Here is a 27,647-nt window from a genome sequence, read left to right as displayed (position 1 = left end):
TTTTGTGTTAGTATTAGAGGTGAAGAAGGCTCAAGGAGCCTGTAAATCCTAATCTGTATCATAGATGGTATGCACCGTCTGTCACGATTAATGGTAGTCCAGCAATCCTGGGAAATATTGAAAACATATCAGCTAATGGTTTCTGTGCATGAGTATAATGACCGGAGCAAGTCATTTGGGAGCATATAATTAACCTCTTGATGAAGTATTCGTATTGCTAGCTATCATGTACTAGCAATATGGCTCACGTGAAGTCAGTGAACTGCCAGCTCAGTGTAAGCTCCAATCATATTATTGTACCTAAAGTATTTGTTTATGTGATTCCTGAGCACACCAGCAGGGCTGACTGCTCAGTAAACAATAATAATAATAATAATAATAAAGCTCTACCTACTGACTAGATCTCTTTTTGTCCATGTAGCACTGACTTTACCATCTAGTGCTGGGAGTACTGGCTCTTAGTTCCTTTACACCAACACTGCAACACAACAGTTGAATTCCCAATATCATGCAATATTCGTAGTACTTACTGAAATACGAATTATAAAATTAATTACGAATTATGGCGCACATTGTTTATAAATTTCCGTTGCTAAGGTAACAATGTCTAGGATAGTGTCGAGGAGCGAGCAGGAACCGCTAATGCGGCTACAGCGACCCTCCTCGGCTAGTAGTCAGGACACTGCACACCTGGTAAACGCCTGTCTTCGTCATTTCCTGGAAAACTCATCCACGCCATTGCCATCGCTGGACCGCGGAAGAGTAGACAACTTAAGAGTTTCTAGTGCAGAACAACGTGGAAGTTACCACAAACGATACGTGGAGCTGTTGAACATGGTGAGTGAAAAAGCGATGCACATATAAATTAATTTTAGTGGCGCGTAAAAATTAACATGCTATCTTGATGCCATAAAGTAGATTATTGGACCTACTTTTAGACATGACCATTATGACATTAGGCAGACCTCTCAACCTGGAACCAGACTTGGTCATAAGAAAGCCAGCCACACACACCCCATCCAGCTGTGAAGCCTACCATCTTTGTGATGGGGCTCATGCACATACATTTGTTTTAACAAAAAAATGTAAAAGCACAACTAGCTAGCTATGTGAGTGCAATACTGCTGTTTACCGCAGCTTATAATATCTCTATGCTACAGTGTAGCCTACTAGCTATATGACAAAAACCTACTATCTTTGCTCCATCGTTGAATCATGTGTATCAGTCTTTCAACTCAGTTGATGTACTGGTTCACCAGTGATTCATCGTTGAAGCTCATTTCTTTAGTAATCAGTATCCAGCAGTGGATTTAGCAGTATTCAACACAGATTTTTTTGCACAAGTACACCTTACAACAACCGAAATTAAGCAATAAATATTTGTAATAACACAACTGGTAGGATTTCACCTTATTCTTCACCTTCCATATGTGCTGAGTCTTTTCTCAAAGGATTTCACCCGAGATTTCACCTTGAAATAATGCTCAGTTCATTGAGTTCGACAGCGTAGTGACTTGTGACACAGTCAAAAATACGGGAAACCGCCAAAATTTCCAGCTCAAAATACAGAGGCACCCCACTTTTCTAATTAACTGATCACGTGATACCTGCTAAAAAAACGTTTTGGGGCTTAAATCAAGGAGATTTAGTGTGCCTTAGGAAAGTTTATTGAAAATCATGAGAAATCGTGAGACCAGCAAGTGGTCGTGATATGAAGGCTGAAATTGTGTGTCTCACGACCAAACCGTGAAAGTTGAGAGGTCTGCATTAGGTCATGTAGCACACCTTAGCTATGTTTGAAGCCTGATTAACGAGGTCATATAGTACACCCTAATAATGTTTAGGGGATCTACGTATTTTATTTATGAAGTCATGAAGTACACCTTAGCTATGTTTGGGACCTACTTGACATGGTCACTATAATGAGGTGGTTTTATTAATGAGGTCATGAAGTACACCTTAGCTATGTTTGGGACCTACTTGACATGGTCACTATAATGAGGTGGTCTTATTAATGAGGTGGTCTTATTAATGAGGTCATGAAGTACACCTTAGCTATGTTTGGGACCTACTTGACATGGTCACTATTTTGAGATGGTCTTATTAATGAGGTCATGAAGTACATCTTAGCTATGTTTGGGACCTTCTTGACATGGTCACTATTTTGAGATGGTCTTGTTATGACGGCATGTCCTATGCTTTGGACCTATTTGTCACTATAATGAGACTTCACTATTTCAGAAGTCACTACTACAGTGGAACCTCTCTTATCTGGGCGGTCTGGTACATACTACTGTCCGTATCTCAGAAATGTCCGTAACTAAGAATTACATGCTTTTATGCTAAAGTAACCACAAGTAATGCTGTTGTTGCTATCAGTTAGTGCTAAGCAGTTTAGTGGGCAGAGAGGGAAGGCACTACAGAGCATTCATGGTCACTCCCCTGGGCTGTAAACATACATTATCACCTAGCAACCAAGTGTTTGTTATAGTAGAATAAATAAGCAACCAAACAGGTAAACAGCAACCTTTAGGCTCCCTCCTTGTGCTTTCATCTAAACCAAACTTCATTATGGTCAATAAACTACAAGCCACGTGACTAATTTGGTCTGTCTGGACAATGGGGGTGCCTGGATAATAGGGGTAGGTAAAAACAGTGGAAGGACCCAGAGACTCACGGAAATCCAACTCTTCTCGGAACTTTTTACACTTCACAGTATTCTATACTTGTACTAGGTACCTCTGCAAGCAGTCTTGCATGGCCGATCCACTTTTTCCCCTCTCGTGGCATCTCGCACAATGTTTACACCAATTACAAATTGTAAGTGCCTCTGAAAAAGTGTCTGAAGCTGACTGCATTAATTACAGGTCACTCGCTATTTTCCCAAGAGTATTTGTTTGCACAATGTTTCTAAACTTTAGTAGCTAGGTGACATAATAAACTAACTAGCATGCTCATTGTGCAGCAGGCGAACAATTACAAGCCAAGCTAAGCAAGCTCCAGCAACTCTTCATACGTCATGATGCATTTGTACAATATTCCTAAACTACTCTAGTAGCTAGGTGGCATAATAGACTAGTATGCTTACTGTGCAGCAGGCAGTCGCCTATAAATGCAGTCAGCTTCAGACACTTTTTAGAGGCGATTATAATTTCTAATTGGTGTATACATTGTGCGAGACGCCGTGAGGGGGGGAAAAGTGGATTGGCCATGCGATACTACTTGCAAAGGTACCTAGTACAAGTATAGAATACTGTGAGGTATATAAAATTCCAAGCAGAGTTTGATTTCTGTGGGTCCCCGGGTCCACTGTTTTTACCTACCCAGATAATAGGGGTTTGGATGAGGGAGGTTCCACTGTATATTGACATTATACAGGTACATGATGAACACCAGAGGAGAATAAGTGAAGTTGATCAAGTTGAGAAACACCTCATGATGGCCAAGGCTGCTTCATTAGCTGCTGAAGAGAAAAGGCTGTCGTCGTTAGACCAGCAACTGGGGCTACCAAAGGGTAAATGCCTGTAGTTTATTGACAATTTTAGATGTGTATATTTTATTGTTACTTTTGTGGCCTATATATTAGAAATATGGAGGCAAATGGTGCTGTATTGTTGAAATCAGAGAAGCCCTCACAATCAGATTATGAAACCAAATCAATGAGTTAATGTACTTTGTTGCAACCATAGTGACAAGGCTTAAATAGTATCTACAATTATGGCTGTTTGATGAATACAAATGCTTAGTGACTATACCAACTGATACTGCAACAAGGAAATTTTATTTATTAATGAGTTTGGGGACCACATAGAACACAATATTCTTATAATACCATATATAGTCTTCTGTTGGTAATTGCATACTGCCTGTGTATTGTTTGTTTTATACCTTTGTAGCTTTGATAATTATTAATAGAACTATGCTGTTCTTGATTGATTAGTGCATGTGTGAGTTTAAAATTTTCAGGTCCTTGTCAATTGCCACGGCAGTTGGATGAAAATTTGCTACGTCAGCATAATCTGTTAGTACCTTCCAACTATCTCGTCACCACTCAACCCTCCATGTCTGGCCCTAAACGTAAGTGTGTTATTTGTGTGGTTGTATTTTGGATGTTACTGGTGTCTGTCTTCTTATTAGCACCATCTCTACCCAGCCATCGTAGGCCCACCATTACTTCTGATCAACACTCAAAGATTACACATGAAATGTATATTGCTACGAGGAGGGCTGTGACACCAAAGGTGCGTGTGTGTGTGTGTGTGTGTGCGTGTGTGTGTGTTACAGCTGGGTGGGCTGCTTCCCTAGTTGACACCAAGCCACTGGGTCCCCATTTAACAGCTGGGTAAACTGGAGCAATGGGTACTTGGTGTAAACTGGGGAAGCAAATGCCCAACTGTCCTTGTCTCGCTTAGCAGTGTTGAGGTCATTGCGGAACTTTGGGTTATGCAACTTCTCTTCATGATACCTGGACAATTCTCCTGCGAGTTGCTAGTCCTGCCCCAGGAGGATTTGTGTCACAATTGCCTGCACTAGGCTTGAGTGCCTGAATGGTGCACAGGCATCCCAGTGCTAGCTCACTGGGCTGCAATAGTTATGTCTGTGTTTGTTCAGAGTGTGTGTTGTGTGCGTGCATGTTGTGTGTAGTGACTTGTTGGTGGTGTGGTGTGTAATGGCATCACCCCTTAATTTCCCTGAGCATGTGATTCAGGTATGCAGGATTTAAGTTTCTTGTGTGTTTTGTCTTGCAAGTCAACAACAGGGCATACATAATTCATATACCTCATGTAGGAGAGAATGCTTTTACTTCCTGACTTAGTCACTGACTCAGGTACATGTACTTTCTGTTGTTTGCAGTCTGTCAACCCTCCTAGCAGTTCTCTTGCCTGGCATAGGCTTGTACAGGTGTGAATACATACATACGTTACTCAGTTGCTAGATAGATATCTGCCATGTAGGCCTATGTTGGGGATGGAAAGAGGCATTTAGTGTGTTGTGTGTACATGAATGTCTCTGTAATTACAGGCACGACCTTCCTCTGCTAAACAGCCAATAACTCTTAGTAAATCTGGTCAAAAACTTGAGCCACTTCCTTCAAGGTATGTATAGCATATTATGTTCAATGTTTATCTTGTGTATCATGGTTAGTGTTCCTGTATCAATTGGATCAGCTATGAGGGGCTTGGCTGATGTTCCAGTGGGTGGGGCTGGAAGGATGATAGCAAATCCTACTAGTGTAGTGTTCACAGAATATCACCCAGGACAGTCCTACACTGTAAGTCACTATCATGATCATGTGTATATTGTGTGATGACTTGTGTACACCACAGGGTAGTGTCCAGTTAACAAACTGTGGTAGTACCAGTAGACAATTCAGTGTTATCCAACCATCCACTGGATACTTCTCTGCACGTGTTGGTAAATTATTGTATAGTGGGTTTTTTTTTTTTTTCTTTATCTGAAATCTTGGGACCATGCTAAATATCCTTATTATCGAGGTGTCCTGATTTCAGTGGTCTAAATTCTAAATGTGTGTATGTACACCAAGGGCAGTTCTAGAAAATGTGCTGACTGGTTTCCAACTCTTAAGGTAGAAAAGCATTTATTTTGCCTGAGATCCTTTCTGAAGCAATGTACATGCAGCCTATTTAGCCAACTATATGAATAGAATTACCATAACAAATGGTTTCACAGTTGAACATTACCATTCCAGGTTTATATACACAATAAGATTTGATGCGTTATCAAACAGTTGCAAAAAGTTAAGATAGCTAAAATGTGACCAGATTTTTACAAAGCTGTTTTTAAATTGCACATCAGGCAAAATCAAACTAACACCACCAGTGGATAGCTACACTATCGCACTATTAGTTTTAACTCTCAGTATTACTCAAACTAATTGAGGCTGGTTTTAACAGGCATCTTTTCTGGGTGGTGTGGAGAGTTCAAATGGCGTTTTTATGCAAATGCTAGTTTTTCCTATTGATTTTGCTGCGTATCGGCCACTAAGAAGCCAGCACAGCCCTGTGATCTCATGTCTGGACTTCAATTGTGGTCTGCCTCCGTTTTGAAGTCCAACTCTTGCCCACCTTGCCACCCCCACCCTCCTCCTCTTTGTGAGCACTCGTGATGCTACTTCGCTCGTCCAACTGCTCAGATTTTCTATCTTATTTGGTGGGAAACTCTATAACCAGCTACGAGTACTGGAAGTGGTCTGAAAGGTAATAGATTGATGCACCTTTGGTATAAATTTCATATGCATGCTAGTTATCCTTGGCAAGTTATACTGGCTTGAATCCTTTAAAACCGTTTATCTTGAAACTTCTAATGTGTGATTTGGAACGTTTCTCAAAATTCAGTCACAAATGATATTTATTTGCAGAGGCAGTTAACACGCTTCAAGGCATGAGAGAAACGGTTTTGTATGAGTACATATAATATTATCACTTTTTACCACAGGCAATTGTCCTGATTATTAAAGTGTCCATTAGTGAGGTCAGAGGTGTCCTGATTTCAGTGTGTGTAATACAAATGGGACTTGGAAAATTTCCTATTAATTAGAACATTTATGTTTCATAGTGTCCACTTTGAGGGGAATTATAGTGATTAAATATGTAGCTGTTTATTTGTGGTTGTACTAGTGTGTGTATGTTGTTTTTATTTATTATTTTTTACAGTAAACCTCATACTCGGCAACTAAATACACTATACTAGTATTTTTAGGAATGTTAATTTAAAAATGAAGTAGGGATCTATGCAATAAAAAGTAGTGAAACAAGAGATTAATGATGGTATTACAGCATGGCTCGGTGGGAAGTCCCTACTTTGGCATTGGACAAAATAATTGTTATAGCTAATGTGCCAAGAGCTATACTGTAATACATCTCTTGTTTCACTATTTATTACATAGATCCTTACTTTATTTTTAAATTAACATTTTCATAAAAAATACTAGTTTTTTTGTTGTAGCACAGCTAACTACAGTGGAACTTGTGACTGCTCTATTAAAATATCATACAGGATTGTTGTATTAGAGTATCTCGGATCAGCCAAGTGGTGTGCAGCTAGCTATATAGACCAATAAAGGGTGAGGTCATCTTATTTACTATTCAGTCAATAACTAGATTGTTAAGAGGTGTGGCCTCTGTACTCTATTACTATTAGTCCACCTAGATCTTTATTTGATGGGTGTGGTCACGAACCTATTGTGAATAGGATCCCAATCGCAAAGTTGCAGATATCTAGCTAGTATACCTCTTATAGTAGCACTGGTATTGAAGCGCTTATGAAATCCAGCTCTGAAATAATTCTGTGGTGTATAAATATGCTGCTGAAAGAAAGTGTTGATACAGAAAATTAATGCCTTGATATGGTTTCATTGGATGAAGAAGAAGACAAGCAGCCTGATTGAAGATAAAAGAAAAGACAAGGTGCAGAGGGCCTACACTCATCAGAATCCCAAAAGGCACATCCTTCTGCTGAGTTTGTTATCCTGGCATAAACTGGTGGCTGTGCGCTGCTTTGTTTGGCCTCTAGCCTTGTGATTGTGATCAGGCAGTGAGGCAGTGAGACTAAAATTAGAGTTTTAGCAGTTTTAAAAAAATCCTATATCCGGCCACCTGTAAGTGTTTTGTTACCATATTGTATAATTATATGGACTAGTACTATACCGTGAAGGTGATTTTCATCACGTAAGATGTCTCTAAGATGATTTTTAAAAGCAGAATTTTTGGGGTGATCCCTACGTAAACGGTACTACCGTACCATTTGATACAGGTGTACAGTCATTACTATTAAAAAGTCTTTGTACATTTTAAAGTATAGTTCTCCACCCTTCCCTCTCTCCACGTAATAAGAAATCTGTGTGTGCGTGTGTGTGTGTGTGTACAGTCTTTAGTGATATATGTTTTCAGGCCAATTTCCTACCAGTGAGGGCTCCCTAGCCCCAGGAATATCCTGTTCTTACATAGTCACCTTCTGTCCTGATTCCATTGCTACTTTTGATGATTGCTTACAAGTAAGCTGTGATCATGTGGACATTGTATTTTAACTGACTGTTCTATTAGAGTAATAACTTGATACTGTTATTGTGCAATTGAAAAAATATATTATTTTTAGGTCACCAGTCATGAGGGTGTGTGTCTCAGTATTCCCTTATTAGGAAGAAGACCACAGCCATCACTAGAAGGTGTGCTAATAATAGCTCCAATACTCTGCTGCTATTCTAACTGTGCATGTAGTGTCCCCTCTCCCTGTGTGGTATAGTGGTCCAGGGAAACAGTCTGAAGATAACATCATTTGCTGTAACACTGGACAAGGAGGAGGCTGTTATACTATTGAGTGCAAGGTATTCTTTGACTAGTGGCTACACCAAATAAGGCCCAAACACAACCCTAGGTGTATTTCATAACCTGATCTAGTAAGACCACCTCTTTAAAGTGACCATGTCAAGTACAGTAGGTCGCAAACATAGCTAAGATGTACTTCATGACCGCATTAATAGGACCCTCTCTAATTTTCCATACCAGTTAATGTACCAAACAAGTTGCTTTGGGACTTAAACTAAGAATTTTGGCTGTCCGTACGAACAAGTTTCACTGTATGTTAATGTTTGTTAAACTATTATTTTAAAATTTGTACTATAGCTATTTGGTTTAATTGTGTACAGAAAGACCTTGAGACGCACTTTACATTATCACCGACAACATTTGATCTTGCTCCAAGCGATCAAGTAGCCATCAAGGTACATGTAGAAGAGATTGATTGGTGTTTTTACTATTCTATAAAAAATTCTCAACAGGTTACATTTCATTCAGACAGTACAGGAGAGTTCACTTACCCCATTAGAATATCTTGTAACAATGGTGATGTAGAGGAACTGAGTTTGATTGGTCATTGTGAGCTAGTTAGTGTGGGAGTGGCTGGTGTTAGGCCAGCAACAAGTCAACGTGAGGTGGAGCAGTGGGATGGAGCCCTACCCATCTCATTCTGCAATGATGACGATGATGTGACACCGAACAATCTTATAAATGATGAGAAAGTTGTGTTTGATCCAGTCAACCCCAGCCAGATTGGACACTGTATTGTAACTATCAGAAACTACTGGTAAATAATTTTATAGATTTGTCATGCACACATGCACAAACACACACACAAACACACACTCACACAAACACATTGCCACGTACACACACATACATGCACGCATGCACCCCCCCCCCACACACACACACACACACACACATGTAAAGCGAACCAAATCCCTACGTTAACTATGACATGGCATCAGTGCACTAACTGTGCTGTACTCAGGTGCATACACACAGACACATGCACAAACACACAAATTGCATTGTTGTGTACATTTGAGTGGTCATACACATTTAGTGTGGGTTAAACAGTACTAGTGGTGTTACACTTTGACATCTCATGATCCCTACTCCTGATAGTCACATGGAGCTACCTTACCACTGGTCCCTGTATCGTCCCATCACTGGATCACAGACTCAACCAATACCATCACTAAAGTCTCCATATACTATCAAGCCACAGTGTGGAGCATTGTCTGCCGATAGTACCACTGCATTCCTAGTAGACTTCTCTCCATTGCAAGTGAGTTTGTGTGTCTGTATAGTGGTAGTGAAGAAAATGCTAATATAAAAACCATGTTATTCCATAGTTGGTCTGTGGAACAAAACCTGCTATAAATTCCATTATTCCATAGTGGGTTTGTAGAACAAAGCCCACTATAAATCCCTTTATTCCATAGTGGGTTTGTAGAACATAACCCGCTATAAATCCCATTATTCCATAGTGGGTTTTTGGAACAAAACCCGCTATAAATCCCATTATTCCATAGTGGGTTTGTGGAACAAAACCCGCTATAAATCCCATTATTCCATGGTGGGTTTGTGGAACAAAACCCGCTATAAATCCCATTATTCCATGGTGGGTTTGTGGAACAAAACCAGCTATAAATCCCATTATTCAATGGTGGGTTTGTGGAACAAAACCTGCTATAAATCCCATTATTTCATAGTGGGTTTGTGGAACAAAACCCGTTATAAATCCCATTATTCCATGGTGGGTTTGTGGAACAAAACTCACCATTATTCCATGGTGGGTTTGTGGAACAAAATCCGCTATAAATCCCATTATTCCATGGTGGGTTTGTGGAACAAAACCCACTATAAATCCCATTATTCCATAGTGGGTTTGTGGAAAAAAACCACATTATTTCATGGTGGGTTTGTGGAACAAAACCTGCTATAAATCCCATTATTCCATGGTGGGTTTGTGGAACAAAACTCACCATTATTCCATGGTGGGTTTGTGGAACAAAATCCGCTATAAATCCCATTATTCCATGGTGGGTTTGTGGAACAAAACCCACTATAAATCCCATTATTCCATAGTGGGTTTGTGGAACAAAACCACATTATTTCATGGTGGGTTTGTGGAACAAAACCTGCTATAAATCCCATTATTCCATGGTGGGTTTGTGGAACAAAACCCACTATAAATCCCATTATTCCATAGTGGGTTTGTGGAACAAAACCACATTATTTCATGGTGGGTTTGTGGAACAAAACCTGCTATAAATCCCATTATTGCATGGTGGGTTTGTGGAACAAAACCCACTATAAATCCCATTATTCCATAGTGGGTTTGTGGAACAAAACCCGCTATAAATCCCATTATTCCATGGTGGGTTTGTGGAACAAAATCCGCTATAAATTCCATTATTCCATAGTGGGTTTGTAGAGCAGAAGAGGTTATTCACAAGTACACGTACTGTAGGTAGTTTATTGAACAAAACTACCCACTGTGTAATGCCATTGTGTAATGTCATTGTGCAATATCATCCCAACATATAATAACTAGTGCAATTAAACAATTAATGTAGGGTCCCAGCAATAAAAAAATAGTGACACAAGAAGTTAGTCTATGTGGGAAAATCCCTACATTGGCATATTACCACCATCAGTTCAATGCCCAAGTAGGGATTTTCCCACATATCTAGTTACCATCGTTCGTATCTCTTGTTTTGCTGTTTTGTTGTTGTTTTTTATCACTGTAACCTAGCTATTTCATGTTAGTTTATTAACTTTTTGTGTTATAGCAACTAAGTGTGCATAGCTACAGGTGTATGATGTACATTTTGTATTTCAAATATGTAATATGTAACTTGTCACTCCTATAGCCCGGTCACTTTTTGGATCTTGCTGAATTGACATTGAACAACACAGAAGCCATGCAACCACTCCCTTCAATTCAACTCCACCTATCAGGGATATGTGAGGTATGTTGTGTGGTATAGTGTTTATATATGGTATTACCTTATGTTCTCTATTAGGAATATGATGTCATCCTATCACCAGGATGTTTGGTGATACCAGGAACACTAATGTGTGGAGTAGAGCATTCTTATAGGATAAAGGTGAGTAATTGTATAGTACAGTTCTGGACTTCAACCCGAGTTTTCCAATACGTCACCATAATTGGGGTCAGAGACTCAGAGCTGAATAGAATGAAGTGAATGTGGTTTGCTAAAATGGTTTGGGGAATGTTCCCTCCTAGGAAATTGTGGGATTAAAGCCACTACTAGGGGTAACAGGGGAAGGATTGAGATATGTTGCCATATTGGAAAACATATCTGTTTGGATAACCAAATATATCCACTGTTTATACTTCAAGTTGTATACTCTTTATACATTCTTGTCACACTACACTCACACCAAGCCACAATTAGTGGATCATTATTGTTACAGGTGGTCAACAACAGCTTGTCGTCAGTATACTATCAGTGGCAGTCACTGTGTGGAGGTGATGTGTGTATGAGGGTGGAGCCCAGTGAGGGAAGCATCGGTAGGTACAAGATGTTGTGACTGCTAGTACAGTCATTATCTATTGTACAGTGACTATTCAATTAGAGTATATTGTCACGTAGTGTATATGTTCTATCAGAGTATTTGGATGCAATGAATCCAAAAAATTATCAGATTTTCTTTTGTAACTGATTATAGCCACAAAGTGTCCTGGTTATAGGTTTCCTGATTTCAGGGTTCTAAATGTGTACACTAATACAAATGGACCATGGACAAGTGTCCTGGTTATCAAGACGTCTTTATTAGTGAAGTGTCCTGATTTCAGAAGTCCAAAAGTGTACGCACTAATATAATTGGGACCATGGTACATTCAATGGAGTTAACATGTTGAGACTCCCTTATAAGCTTTAGCCTTCATAGTTGGATATAACCTATGACAATTGTTCTGATTAATCAAGGTATCACATGTTAGAGTGTCCTTCTTGATGAGAGGTTCCATTGTATACACAATTCTATTACTTGTATAGTATCCGGTGGTGCTGGTCATTGTGAAGTTCTGATGAGGCCACTGGTGGCTGGTGCTGTATCAGTTGATCTCAACTGTACTATCACACATCGTAGTCTACCTCTGGTGATGTGTGTTAGAGCTACTGCTGAAGTAAGTACCTCTTGTAATATGACTGCTCTATTAGAGTATTTGTGGGTTGATTGGAGAGTGTGTTTACTATGCAACAAATTGTATTCCCAGTGGGTGCTGTACTGTAGTTAGGAATTTATTTTCTTTAATATGAAAGTGCTTGTGGCATACATACGTTTATGCACATGTGTATTGACAGGAGCGCATCGAATCCTATGGATAGGGGGAGCATGTAACTCCGTAAACAGCGAAATTCAAACATGGCTGCTATGTACTACTTTAAAAATTTCCTAATTAGGATATTATGCGGAGGTGTATGCTCGGGTACATCACGTTTCCGCTGCGACGAAGCAAAGCTATGGAAACGAAGTTCAATGGCACGACGGAGGAATAGTTGCACAGGCCTAGTAGGACAGTCTTTCTACACTCAATAATCATGCAAAATTACTCAGCTTGACTATTCCAAGCTTTACCTTCGACTTGATGATCTTCCTATTGAAGCAGCTTTGTTACCTTCACACAAGACGATGGAGTAACAGCCCATTCAACGTATCCCTGTTGCATGTAAGAATGATGTAACCAATTATATACATAGTAACACTGGACGCCATGTTTGAATTTCTCCTGTAGTATTAGTAGTGTGTGGAGTTACACGCTGCCTTGTCCATAGGATTCAATGCACTCCTGGTATTGAGTATAGGAGTTTATCAGCCATGACACTCACTGAATTTTATGTGTCATGTACATGTATTAGTTACAATAAGTTTTTGTGGCTGGAACACAGTAAAACAATCTCTCTATGGATCACTGGGTGCTCAGTGCTATGTTTGGTGCTTTTTGTTAGTTACTACAAGTGAAGTCACTATTTAAGGTTCCAGTGGATCCTTACACCCTGTTCCCACTACCATCTAACCCGGGTACAGCACAGTTCAAAATAAATAGTAGTGTAAGCCATGCTGAGTTGGGCCCAGCCTGGCATGATACAACGAGGTGGGTGAGCACTGGTTGGCCCAGGATATGTAAGATGCAGTGTGAACATATTCTGAGATAGGGTGACAATGATAATTTGCTTATGTTTGATCTCAGCCAGAACTATCTACTTACTAAAAGTATTCAACAATGTGACTACGATGTGTAGATTCTATAACAGTTTCACTCTGGTGACATATTGATATTTCTGGCAAAAGGGAGCACACCCAATTGCAATAGCTTATACTATTGGGTAAGCTACCATAATATTGTACAGCTGGTTCTTCACTTTGTCACTACAATTTTAGTACCAGTGGCTAAATAATCAAAAACATGTTACTGTATTTATTGTGTGCTTGTTTAGCTCATTATTTTTCAGTGTGTGGTAATGATTACTTGAATTTAACATTCTGGTTAGCCTGGGATGGGACGTTAGCACATACATGTATGTTAATGTGAAGATGTTTTCTACTAAACTTCTGACTCCATTTTTACATATGTACTAAATCCTTCGTACAAGTCCAGTTGTTAATGGATTATGAATGATGTATTCCTTATAGGCTCCCTCACTGACGATTGACCTTCCCTCACTCAACTATGGTCTGATTACTAATGGTTGCTCCAAGACACTTCAACTACCAGTGAGAAATGACACTGAGATACCCATCAAGTTCACTCTACAAGAAGTGGTCCCTTCTAATCAATTGGTATGTACCTAGCCATGGAAACATTGCTTATATTTAATAGTGTGTACGTGCGTGCATGTGTGTTTGTACATGTGTGTGCAAGTGTGCTTAGCTTTCACCATGATAGTTTATTATTGTATGTATTGATGATTGTAGGGCTGTTTGACTTGTCTGCCTTCTGATGGCGAGGTGCCACCTCATGGTACAATGGTGTGTACCGTGAAGTGTGACACAGAACACCAACCACTAGGGGAGGTAGTGACGCACTCTAGTCTACGTACCATACTGTCATGTACCACAGACTTGGGGGTTGTAAGGTGAGTTACTTTCTTACTTTTATACTGAAGATGCTTTGTTCGAAGGATATGGACATTTGTATCATGCATGTACCGTATTTCCTTGTATAAAAGCCACATTCCATTAAACGCCTATCTCGATTATAAGCCGGGGGGTTTCCAGCACCTTTGGAAAATATACACCTGGTCTCAAATAGAAGCCAAGCTATTACTTGAGTCTACTATTAATGGCTTAAATTGTTCCTTGTTGCTGTTGCTTCTTCATACTTGAGTTTAGAGCCTTCTGTGGGATTAAAGTATTACAAGTAATCACGTGGGTAGCCCGCGTGCATGCGGATATGTATGATGCAGCTACATATTTTTTAATCACTTTAAGCCTTGACTACACTTGTTTATATGGTCAACACACTGTATTACTGTTTTCTATGCTTATCATCACAGTAATCCCATTGTATTACCACCCGAATTTGGGGCGTCTGTTGGACTAACCCAAAATAAATTTCCGGTCTCAAATAAAGGCCCTATTTATTTACAGGCTGGGTCAAAAATGCTGGGATGGAAATAAAAGCCCGGGTTTTTATTCGAGGAAGTACGGTACTGTTACCTATAAGCTATTCTCATTGTTTAGTTGTCTGGAAGTACTGGGTGAGATACAATCACCAAGAGTGTGTCTGAAATCTTGTGAGCTACATGTGAATGATGCATATGTCAACATCCCAATGGATCATGTGATCACTCTACACAACATGATGATGATACCGGCACAGTTTAACTGGAGGAACCAAGTAAGGGAAGGAGGATATCCCAAGGTAGTGTGTGTTCCTTGGTCATCCATCTCAAATGATCAGAAATGAATTCTTTGATAGTCAAACACATTTACGCATTCCTATGTGTGAACTGTGTATCCATGTCATGATGTCCCAGAACCCTCACTGTCCTTTCTCGACATAATACATGGTGTTTTTCTTCATAGCCCTGCCATACTTCTTGCAAAGTTCATAGGGTTTTCAATATATCAACACCATGCATCATTTTTTGGTTGTATGTCAATATATTGTGGGGTTATGACACATGACCAACTTATTTTTGTTTAGTTTTGTAAGGTATGTTATACCACGTTATTTTAATATCCTAGCACTTTGTTGCTTATAGAATCTTGTACATATAATCTCTGTACATTGTCATAGCTTTTCAGTGCTTTATACAAGCAGTAAATTGTGACTGTTCAATTAGAGTGTTTTACAAAGACACAGTGTGTTAAAACCAGTGGCGGATACAGGTGGGGGAAGGGGGTCCTAAAAGTTTTTTAGTATACCAAGATCGAAATACTCTAATAAAGCAGTCACAGTATTCAAAGCAGTGTGTAGTGAGCTATGTTAGGATTTATGTGTACTTTATCACTGATAAATGCTGGGGTGGGCAGCTATTGTCTACAGGCTGTTACCTTTTTTTGGTCTCACCTTACCAAACCAGACAATGTAGTGTCATTTCATTTTGACCCCCCTCCCTCCCCCTGCCTTTCCAAAAGTCTGGATCCGCCCCTGTAAAACTATAGACAGAATGGTAAAACTACATGGTTTCCCAATACAACAAAAGCAGGACAGTAATTTGCTATAAAGTATTTATATAGTATTTACTGTAAACATAGTCATTTGTAAGCATTTATTTCTGTATTATTCCACAAGGTACTACAATACATTTGTATGTGTGCACAAGTGTATAGCACAATTATTACCCTATATATCACCACACATCCATTATTAGCTATATGGTGATGGTGCAAAGTGTTGTGATGCTACCATCAGTCCATCATGTGGGACTATTGGTCCTAGGAGCTCATGTGATCTCACTGTTACTGTGACATGGAACACTGAGGTGTGTACTGTCAGTTTGTTGTGTACGTTATACTGTATTATTTATTATACCTTGCTATAATGAATACGTTATAATCAAGAAGTTCATTTTTATTGCAATATAGAGGATTTCCTTTTAAATATGTAGACCACAAAATCTTTGTATCTTCCATTTGTCTTGTGAAGGTTTTTTCTTAATTTGTATAGTTTGTTAATAGAGATTTCCCTGTATGAGTAAGAGCAATTTTCAAGATTTGTATAATAGCGTTTTTAGCGAACAATCTATATCAACTTAATATCCTGTTTGTGAATATCTTGAAATAGTCTTTGAATTATAAGTTACACCATGCTACACTGCAGTATCGAGGAGAGAAAGTCTGCATCCACTAAATTGTGTGTATGACTGATGCAGAGAAACACAGTTTATTGTGATAGCTACAAAGTTAAGATGAGCCCAGCTACTCTAATAGAGCAATTACTTGGTATGTAATTATTAGGATTGAGTCTATTGAGTCTCTGGGCACTTTTATCATTGTATAAGATCAATAGAGTTTGACTGTATTGTGGTGTGTATTGTGGTGTTGTAGGGAGATGATCTACCAGCGGCCATTATGTGTTGTGAGGTGGATGGGATGAAGGATCCTGTATTACTAAGTGTTACTGGTCATGTACATGGACTATCCATCCATTACTCTGTACTGGATAGACCAAGTGACCAAGAGTAAGTGACTTAGTTGTGTAGTAATCAAACGGTATGGTTGTACTGTTTAAGTAGGAATGAAATTTTCGCGTGCCGCCCAAAATTCCACCTTTAAAAATCATCCTAGCGATATCTTACGAAACGAAAATCACCTTTACGGAATAGTACTAGTCCATATAATGCATAAAACAGCATTAAATACAACAAAACGCTTACAGGTGGCCGGATACAGAATTTAAAAAAATCGCCAAAACTTGGACTGCCTGACTGACCACAGTCACAAGCCTAGAGGCCAAACAAAGCAGTGCATAGCCACCATTTTATGCTACAATAACAAACTCACCAGTGGGATGTGCCTTTTGGGGTTCCGACAAGTGTGTTCCCTCTGTGCCTTGTCTTTTCTTTCATCTTCAATCAGGCTGCTTGCCTTCTTCTTCATCCAACGAAACCATATCGAGGCGTTAATTTTCTGTATCAACACTTTCTTTAAGCAGCATAGTAGACGCCACAAGATTATTTAAGGCGCTTAGACTACGCTACTGTAAGGAGGAATAGATTATATTCCTTACTGATATAATCGATGACAGAGGGTACTGTATGGAGGTACTGGTACTAGATAGCTTCACGATAGATCACAAGATCACGTCCATTCTTCATTCTACACATTATCGATCTATCGATTGAAACCACGATGACACACCCCTTTTGCACTAGCTGTATTACAGTGACCACACACCTTCAATTTGGAAGGCTGACTCGAGATACTCTATAATTGATCGAAACCACGCCCCTTTTTGGGCAAGCGCACATCTTTGCAGGCTGACTCGAGATACTCTAACACAGCAGTCACCCTAATAGAACAGTCACATGTTTATAGCTAGCTGTATGCCTTAACAAAAAACTAAACAAACTAGTATATTAAAAATTATAAATTAAAAAATAAAGTAGGAATCCAAGCGATAAAAAGTAGTGAAACAAGAGAAGAACGATGGTAGCTATTACAGCATAGCTCAGTGGGAAATTCCTACATACTTTGGCATTGAACACAAAATAATTGCTATATCATGCCAAAGTAGGGATTTCCCACCAAGCTATGCTGTAATAGTTACCATCATTCTTCTCTTGTTTCACTACTTTTTATCGCTTGGATTCCTACTTTATTTTTAAATTTATAATTTTTAATATATTGTTTATAGTGTAGCATGTTTTGGCTCTCCATTGTCAACTGGGGAAGCAAGTGCTAACTATCTATATGAGTGAGATTTATTGTACCCACACACTCTGCTGTGAGGTTTGATGCAGTTCTACACTGATCCTGTATCCAGGTCCCCACAGCATCTGTTTATTATACATGTATGGCAGTATCACTCGGCATGACAGTAGTACTGGCAGCTAATGACCTTTCTGTTCTTTGTGTGTTGTGTATGTATGTGTTGTGTATGTATGTGTTGTGTATGTATGTGTTGTGAATGTGCTTGTAAGTGTGTGTGTGTGTGTGTGTGTGTGTGTGTGTGTGTTCATTGTGCAGTGTAGTGTAGTGTAGTGTAATGTGTGTGTGTGTGCTTGTGTGTTGTCCATGCACGTGTGTTGTATAGTTATATACATACTTTACTTCACCATATGCTACACTAGGTGTCTGCTAGACTTTGGTAGTACCAATTCACTTGGCAAGGCCCCTCACTCACTATACCTCAAAGTGACAAATGACACTGCCATACCCACCAGTCTAATAGCTCATGTGGTACACTTTCTATCTACTGTGACACACACTGAGCCACCAACTACAAGAGCTAGCAAGAACACACTGCTTAGTCAAACTGCTAACCTAGCTAACCCCAAGAGCATGACAAACAAAAAGAGTCAGTTAGGTAAGAGACATTGTGGATAGTCATGTGATGCCAAAGTTGTTGCTGTTGCAGATCTAACCAATCAGGTGTTGTCTAGAGGGAAGGGGTGTGGCTTTGTTGTGACCCCAAGTGAGTTAGACATTCCCGCCTACTCTAGTCACATGATCCAGGTGATGGCATATTCTGACATGTGGGGAGCATACTCTGATCAACTAGTGTGTCAGGTAATGTCAAGGAATCTCATATGACTTGTGTGATGTCATGTGACATAATAAGATGTCATGTGACATAATAAGATGTCATGTGACATAATAAGATGTCATGTGACCTAATATGATGTCATGTGACCTCATTTTATGTCATCAAATTGGGTTGTACTAAATAATTAGGTAGACATTAGTGTACTGGCAAATTTTTCATAAATTGGAGTAGTTCTAAACTATTGTCTAGATTCTTAAAATGGATGCTTGGATTACGGATTTGTGTATACATACAGCCAACATTAGAGTGTTGTCTATATTATTCAGGTACCAGGGTTAGCTGATACTTCAATTCCTATCAGTTATGGAGTTGTTGGTAGTCCAGTATTGTTCCCTACCACTGCTACATATGGCTCCACTATAGTGAGGTAAGTACACATGTTATATGGCCTGTATAGTGATATTGTGGAGGATACGTTGACACCACTTCACACTATTGGGGGTGGTGTCCTGATTTCAGTAGTTAACAGGGCAGTGGTAGCCCAGGTGGTAGGGAATTGGCCTGGTGATCGAGAGATCCCAGGTCCCAAGTTCAATTCCCAGGCAGGGATCTACTACTACTACTACTGTTGTTTCCTTGAGCAAGAACTTTGCCCCCATTGTTCCAGCCACCCAGCTGTAAAACCGGGAACATATTGTATTATGTACAATTCAGGGCACAGCTGAAGAACAGCCTATGTTGTCATCCCTGTAAACATTAAACAATAGTCACAATGTAAAATGTTGGGGCCATAGGATAGATACTTCATACTAAGAGTTCAAGTACATGAGGGTGCTTGCTTAGTTAATCTATTGCAATGCATGTCATTAATGTTACTATTGAAACTCTACAAGTTTTTTGTACTGTCCTATTGCACTACTTAAGAATCTACAGTCTATATCAAGGTAATGTGTCACATTAAGGTATGGCTGTGATTAGTGTGTGTGTTGTTCAGGTTTGGTTCTCACCCAGCTGATAGTGGACCTGTTAAGAGAACTGTTAAACTAAAGAACACCAGTCCATGTGGTGAGTCAGCTATAATTTGTGGTGCAAGCACACTACACCTCTCCTTGTACGGTCACACCTGGTCACTGTATTCTTGGTAGAGCTTTCCTTTGTATTTTTATGATACAGTAGAATTTGTCAAAGCTGGACCAAAATTAATTGTTGGTCATGATTGCTTTTAGGCAGGTTGATTAGTAAATAAAGTGTGTTTTAAAGAGATAGTCTTTCTATACAGGTGACCGACCGATAAGACAGTTTCCACTGTAGTACGTACATATGCCTTGCTACTTAATCAGAAAAAGAAAACAGTGTTATACACAAGAGCAATAAAAATATATGACTGGTTTCTAGCTAAGCTATACTAACAGAAACAGCTAATGCATTTTGCAGAATAGAACTGTACATTGAAACAGATCACCATGTAATATATACATTATTGGTTTGCCTAAATTTATATTTATATGTGAATGACTGTCCTGGGGTCTAGCCTTTATATTGTGATAATTTTACAACTTTTGTTCCTTTGTACAGAGCTGACGGTGGACTGGGAGGTGTACAATAAAATACCTGGTGATCAACAACTGATAGACCTCACTGTGGCTGTGGGTAAACCATTCCCTGTTGATATCACTGATGATGAGGGATCATGTGATGATGATGTCATACCTGATGAAGTCATTAAGGGATCACATAATCTGGTGAAGGTCATGATCAAGGCTCATGAAGGAGTAGTCTCATCTCATCCCATTAGAATACATCCTGATCAAATTGTATGTCAAGGTTAATTTGATTGTGATTGAGGTTGTTGATCACTTACAGGTCATCAAGGGACATTCTAGTGCCTCTGCTGAGGTAGAATTTACTCCTGTTGTTATGGAAACTGGCGATGGATCTATATATTCTTATATTTTGGGTCGTGTCAGCATCACCTCTGATAGTGTGAGCTATACTATTGTTTCAGCCCTCTTTTGCCCAACATATTTGGACAATTTGGCCAAAGATGGACTATATATGTTTGGAGATAAGCTGGCATCATTGCATTATGTAGGCAGCAGTTCCATCTCATCCCATTGGTTTTTTCACTTGTTTTGACCCCTTCAAATAATCTTTTGTGATGAAGATGATAGTTGACATTAAATCAAAGGAAGCCACATAAAAGATACCTCACAACTACAAGGAATAACCATTTAGTAACATTGCTTGATGATACGGGACAATACCATAACAATTTCTTTGCTTTACAATATGAAGATAAAAGTAACTAACACTGATATCTGGAGCGGTCAAGTACAACTATCTGTGATTTTAATAGTTTTAATGTTGGACCTCTATCATTGACTTGTGTTCTACATTCAGCCTTGCTGCATTCCTCCTATTTTTGGCTAGTAATTTGGCTGCCTTTTTCAATAGTCAATACTGAATAGAAAAAAAAGGCTAGCCATTTAGGAATGTAGCAAGGCTATACGAACATGAGTCTATAGTGTATACAATATGTGACCGGATTTGCGAAAAGGTACCTTTTTCACACACAAAATTTGACCCATTTTTTGGACGTCAAAGCTTCATAACTTTTTGATCATAGCATATAATTGCTTGAAATTTTCAATGAATGTAGCCACAGTATCTGGCTACATTTTGATACTAAGAGCAAGTTAATTGGTGTAAGGAGTCAAGTGTTACATTATTTTGTTTGCTGGTATGTCAAATGTGTGGAAAAAGTACCTTTTCGCAAATCCGATCACATATGTTCTATTGAGTGATTGAGTGAACTTTGTATATAATAAATGGCCTTCAATTATCCAAACATTTCATTTATCTTAATACATTTATCATTGGGGTCCAGTTAATTGACCCTACCCTCTGGTCACTGTTATCACTTCCACAGGATCACTATGATGGAGCAGTGAGAGGTGAAGGATATGAGATTGATCCATTGAGGATTGACCTTACTGGAAAGAGCCTCTACCCAAGGTGATCATAGTAAAGAATAGTAGTACAGTATAATAAGAACAATTGAAGGGGAGTGGGTGTTTGTATGCAGTGTTGGGAGTAACGTGTTACTAAAGTAATGCATTATGTAATAGTTAGTACATTTTGTGATTTCAAGTAATATAATGCATTACTATTCATAGTCTAGTAATATAAAAGTTACTTTCAAGGAACCCACAGTTCGTTTATTAGTAACAAAAGTTCGTTAGTGACGTGTAAAGATGTTCATAACACATTACCAGGTCCATTACTAACCAATTAGTGTTACTCAACAGCTTAGTGGCTGCAATAATCTACTGTCCTGATCCCCTATAATATAATTATCCGTATTAGTTCATACCTCAGACAACTGGTCACGTGATTTGCCAACAATATTTAGGTATGGCTGAAGTGGTAAAAATAATGAACATCTCTACACAGGTGCAAGAAGCCAATAGCCATATTTACAGGAGTGTTTATTATATGCTAGCTCAGTAACTAACATGCAAGGTGTAAAGGAAAGGTGTATGGTCAGAGCAAAAGTAACTTACAGGTTTTTGCAATTGAATTCAGCGACTTTGCAATTGAATTCGTCCCGTTTGCAATTGAGTTCATCCTGTTTGCAATCAAATGGCAGCTGGAGCAAACACGAAAACATGATGTAGCAGCTGCTACAAGAACTTGTTCAAGTACAACAGTAGTAAACAACTCTTTATAAGGCAATAATTCTTCCTCTACAGCCTATCCAGCAACATTCCAAACTCTACTATGCCATTCGTGATGGGTGTGGTCAGGTCACTCGTGAGCAAGTTAATTAACTTGTCAGACAGCTATTAACTTCGCGTACTACCAGCTTCTATTACCTTCTAGTGTCTCAAGTGTAACTCTCCAAGACCAAAATAGTTCATCTCTTAATGAACAGGTTGGTTTCTTGGAGCCGTTTTGTTTATGACAAATTGTAATGCAAACGCGACGAATTCTACTGCAAAACCGACGAATTCAATTGCAAAACCGACAAATTCAATTGCAAACGGGACGAATTCAATTGCAATACGGACGAATTCAATTGCAAACGGGATGAATTCCGCAATTGCAAAGGCGACGAATTCAATTGCAAAAACCTGTAATGTAATACTATTAAGTTACTTTTCATTTAGAGTAATATGTAACTGTAACTTATTACATTGCCCAAAAGTAAAGAGTAATATGTAATATATTACATTGACAAAGTAACTTTCCCAACACTGTTTGTATGTAGGTGGTGTACATGTTTAATATTATTATGGGTGGGGACAGTGTGAATGTTTGGTGCTGAGAATGGGCCACCGTTTTTTACCATTAAACTTTCAGCAGCTATTATAAGGAAAAGCATGTGGATACTTAGTCTGGTGCTGCCCACCCCTTTGCAAAAGGTAAGGCTCTGGTGAAATATAGATAGATCCCTATCAGTTCAAGTAGACAGGTTACATCAGATGATTGCCCTACAATTTAAATACAACCATTGCGCTACTAAGGTAATTTGTATGTGAATGTTACTGGCACGCAGGCTAAAGTGTAATTTATTTTTGAGGTGGCTAGTGTGCAAACTGTGACTATTTGCCCACAAAATAAGGTACCCACAATTTGGCCACAAATCACAATTGACCATCAATGACAAATTTAAAAGTACGTGTATGATAATTTATTGTTATAGGTTTGTATTTGATCTTCTTCAGTATTCTACATGTTCTTTTATCCATGGGGTACCATGTGTGCAGGTTGAGTATGGAGTTTGATAATGATGATGGTAAAGAAGATGAAGTGATCTTCCAGTTCATGGCTGACCAGTTATTGGGAACTGATGGAGTAGTATGTAACAATGTAACAATGTGACTGTGTACTAGTTAGGTAGTAACACAATAAACTAGTCAGTGGCTTTACAAATATTCTATTGTCATCTCTGCTGTATGTATAAAATAACCTGTTAAGTGTGGAGATCTGTTAAGATAAGTTGTGGCCAGTTTGGGTTTATATAGGCATCTTTGCAGCTGGTGCATAGTTCTCTTCTTTACAGGTGAAGTCATCATGTTTTACTAAACGAAACGTCAACTTGAACAATGTAACTGACATGAAGTTGACCTTTGATCTGATGGCACACCCACCATTCTCATGTGATACATCGGTTCCACTACCAATAACTCTCACTCCTCACTATACTGCACAGGTAGTGTAGTTAAGTGTGTGTGGTCTAGTATGTGTTTGTTGTAACTCTAATTGCATTGCTCCATCCTACTTAGCTGTGTTATTGGACACCTGGGTATTAACTACCATTTGTCTGTATCTCAAAACAAAAACGGTTACTAAGGTTGGGGACTCATGAGACGTGGTGCATGGTATCAGTCCTGTCCCTATGGGGATATTCCTGCACCAATTCTTATGTAGCACCTGAGTAGTGTGTAGGTGACTCAGTGTTTCATTGGTGTGACTGTGTACATTGCTGTTGTGTGTGTATGGTATCTGTGCAATGTAATGTGAGCTACGGCACCATGTCGTTTCTCATGAGTGCGCATGATTAAAAAACTCGGGTAACTACTCACTATTGAAATGGCTGCGACACCCTTTAATTAGTGAGTTTTTAATTGCACACACTTGTGAGAAATGACATTGCACTTAGGTGGTACCATACTATACATAATATTTTGTAGGTGTGTTTGGGCTATCAGTTGACACTAGATGAAGTAGTTAAAAGACACAACAGCCAGCCAGATGATCCACTGGTCATCACAAACACAGGACACCTCACAGTGAAGTATTCCACTGGAGTAGAACAAGTACACAGAGTGATAATGATATAATGTAGTTACTGGTGATGTGTTGATAGTTGTTATCACTGACTTCACAAGTGTTCCTACCAACGTTGAGTGTTGATGTCGATCATGTGAAATTTGGCGCCACTTTACTGAACCAGTCAACATCTCTACCAGTTACTGTGTACAACAATTCCAATTGTACTAGTCAGTGGAACTTGTCAGGTACTAAATTTCTAAGCATGTTACATTTTCTATCAATGTAGCTACTTACGTGATTCACTTTATCTTTGTGCAAAAAAAATCGTATTAGAAATAAATATTTTTGTATGATTTACACCAAACTAAATTTATTTGTATACATAGATGGAAGCCATCATATAGCTATGGTAAGATAGTAAGCCATGCAGTTAATGCTTTGGAAAGTAGGTCACCTATACCTGCAGATATACTAGTGGGCATAAAATCCCTATTTCAGTCATGACTATAGGTTGAAGTAGGAATTAAGGCGGCATTGAAGTAATTATGTGAAGCCTTACAATGTTATTGGGACAGCCTGTTTGTGGTCATGTATGAAAAACCACGGAAAACTATAGAACAAAGCGGAGTGCTACGAAGATTTGAACGAATCAGCTCTATTAACCTGTCAGTCTATTATTGTTGATACAACATGTTCTAACATCATCACCTTGTATAAAGTTTGGAAAATTCGTGGTGAACAGCAACAGCTGTTATTGCATGATCACTTCTTTACGGAGCACACCTTGGCTAGTCACAATTCGCCTAATAATTTCATTTTTGGGTACCATAGCCCTTCAAGACACTAGAGAGATGCATCTTTAAAAGTCTATTGAACAATTTTTTTTTAGATTTGCACTTGACAGGCTTGTTGAAGGACACGGGTGAGCATTTTAACAACTTTTATTGATAAAAAGGAATCCATAGAGTTGTTCTACGTATTGAGAAACCGTATAAGCCAAAGTAGTGTAGCGCTAGGTTGTGTCTTAGGAGAGTTATTTTTAAAATCGGCTTCTAATTTCAGAGTTTCATAGATATGAAATTAAAGCAGGCGGTTCCACGAAACTTGGTATGGTTAACTGCAACACTACAGACTATCTTAAAAACCCTTTAAACGTAGACTGCATGGTCTCAAGTGAAGTTCTCCATCACCCTGAAATAGCTTGTTAAGTGCGTGGGTTAATTTCAATTGCGACAAATGGGCATTGTACGCCTTCACATGATTACTTCAGCACTACCTTAAATGTCCACTAATATACTAATATATACAGTGGAACCTCAGTTATCTCATTCGAATCTTCAGTTAAGCAGAGGCCAAAACTGATTGTAGTGAGTGTTCTATTAGAGTAGTTAATAATTTTCATGTTTCAGATGTATTGTCTTAAGGTGATTTTACACAAAATATCAAAGCTATGGACTTTTCTGAATTGTAAGTGGTCCCCAGGGGTTCGGATAACTGAGGTTCCACCGTATGCAGCTGTAGGTGACCTCCCTTGTTTTACGTAGTTCGATGATCCCTTGAAATTTCTTGCACTCAAACATATACCTTGGCTTATACTTTGAAATACACGAAATACAGAATTGCAATACTGAGACTCTAGCACCCCATCCTCATTTTATTGTTGTACATGTCACCTATGCATGTGCGAATGGGAAATATATGTATGTAACATGTATGGCATGATACTAACATATGTATATAGTACTAACCTATTGTAAGAGATGCCTGTTATAGAATTTATAGTGATACATGCTACAATGTGTTTGCTACATCATACAGTTGAACCAGTGGAGGAGTGCACTAATGAGAGAGCTAACTGTTCAGGACAAGTGTTCAGTGTCAGCCCAACGTGTTCTACCACTTACCCACATCACTCTTCTATTATAACAGTGATGTTCACTCCAATGTGAGTAGTAGCAGGTAATGTGATCAGTTGATGATCTCCTTGTTGTAGTGATGAGCTGGAGTATGTTGTGAGGGTGTACATCAGGGGTGTGTTAGGAGATCATGTGAGCTTTACTGTGTCTGGTACTGGATCTGCTGATGAAGCAATGTTACCATAGTAACTGTGATGATACCATAATAACTGTGTCATGCGTATAGTACTGTCATGCGTATAGTACTGTTGTTAATGATTGATGTATTGAGTCAACAATTGTACCAGATTTGCAAGAATCACCTATTATGTTCACACATTCCTGATTGTACAGTAATATGCATTGAATACAATGTGGGAGGGTGAATACAATGTCAAAAATTAAACCATTTTTGAGGACCGGTTTTGCAGTAAAAGAATGTACTAAAGACAAAAACCGTGACATTGTGTTCACCAAGGCAAGAGGTATTCTTGAGCACATTTCAACACGTGGTGACTGTTCTATTAGAGTATCTTGATCTTTAGCCATTCTTCCCTTCACAAGTAGCTCTAAATCAGACTTTTTGTTGTTTGCCTGTTTTTTTTTAGTCTGAATCATGCAAACTCCATAAAGTTTTAGCGTCTGTGATACCCAATGCACGAAAACATGCCTATTATGCTGGAAATATGCTCAATGTTTTTACCTATCTAGTATGCCCCAGCTGGCATAATTGGCATGGACCTAATGTATGTGAATTGGTAAGTTATTACTGTTTAATTAATCGCCCATTCCTTTGGAAAGGAAACATGGAATTTGCATACATTTTGGGTTCTTGCAGATCTGTCACAATTGTCTTAACTGAGCATATTAAGTAATGATGAACCATACCATTATTGATTGTCATTGTTTGGTTGTTATGGACCATATTGTCTTACAAATAAACTGTGGCATCTGATACCA

The 27,647-nt window shown here is 38.9% G+C and overlaps 1 protein-coding gene across 1 annotated transcript; it reads left to right on the top strand.

Annotated features, from left to right (window-relative positions):
* Nucleotides 1-576: 576 nt before the first annotated feature.
* On the top strand, nt 577-27,606 carry LOC136263854 (deleted in lung and esophageal cancer protein 1-like). The gene is made up of 35 exons (XM_066058479.1): nt 577-837; nt 3,379-3,514; nt 3,967-4,077; nt 4,138-4,241; nt 5,023-5,096; nt 5,146-5,272; nt 5,328-5,415; nt 7,911-8,014; nt 8,116-8,185; nt 8,238-8,344; nt 8,666-8,740; nt 8,798-9,102; nt 9,447-9,609; nt 11,201-11,299; nt 11,354-11,437; nt 11,769-11,865; nt 12,353-12,483; nt 13,992-14,138; nt 14,274-14,434; nt 15,042-15,198; nt 16,178-16,288; nt 16,854-16,987; nt 18,599-18,834; nt 18,886-19,037; nt 19,341-19,441; nt 20,009-20,079; nt 20,590-20,828; nt 20,878-20,997; nt 21,944-22,029; nt 23,784-23,874; nt 24,080-24,229; nt 24,711-24,836; nt 24,887-25,037; nt 26,611-26,737; nt 26,786-27,606. Exons 1-35 carry the CDS (start codon nt 604-606, stop codon nt 26,892-26,894), a joined length of 4,578 nt encoding a protein of 1,525 aa, XP_065914551.1. The 5' UTR covers nt 577-603; the 3' UTR covers nt 26,895-27,606.
* Nucleotides 27,607-27,647: the final 41 nt, after the last annotated feature.

This window comes from Dysidea avara, chromosome 8 (genome assembly GCF_963678975.1).
Source record: "Dysidea avara chromosome 8, odDysAvar1.4, whole genome shotgun sequence".
NCBI classification, from domain to species: Eukaryota; Metazoa; Porifera; class Demospongiae; order Dictyoceratida; family Dysideidae; genus Dysidea; species Dysidea avara.
This window is presented reverse-complemented; position numbering and strand designations above follow the sequence as displayed.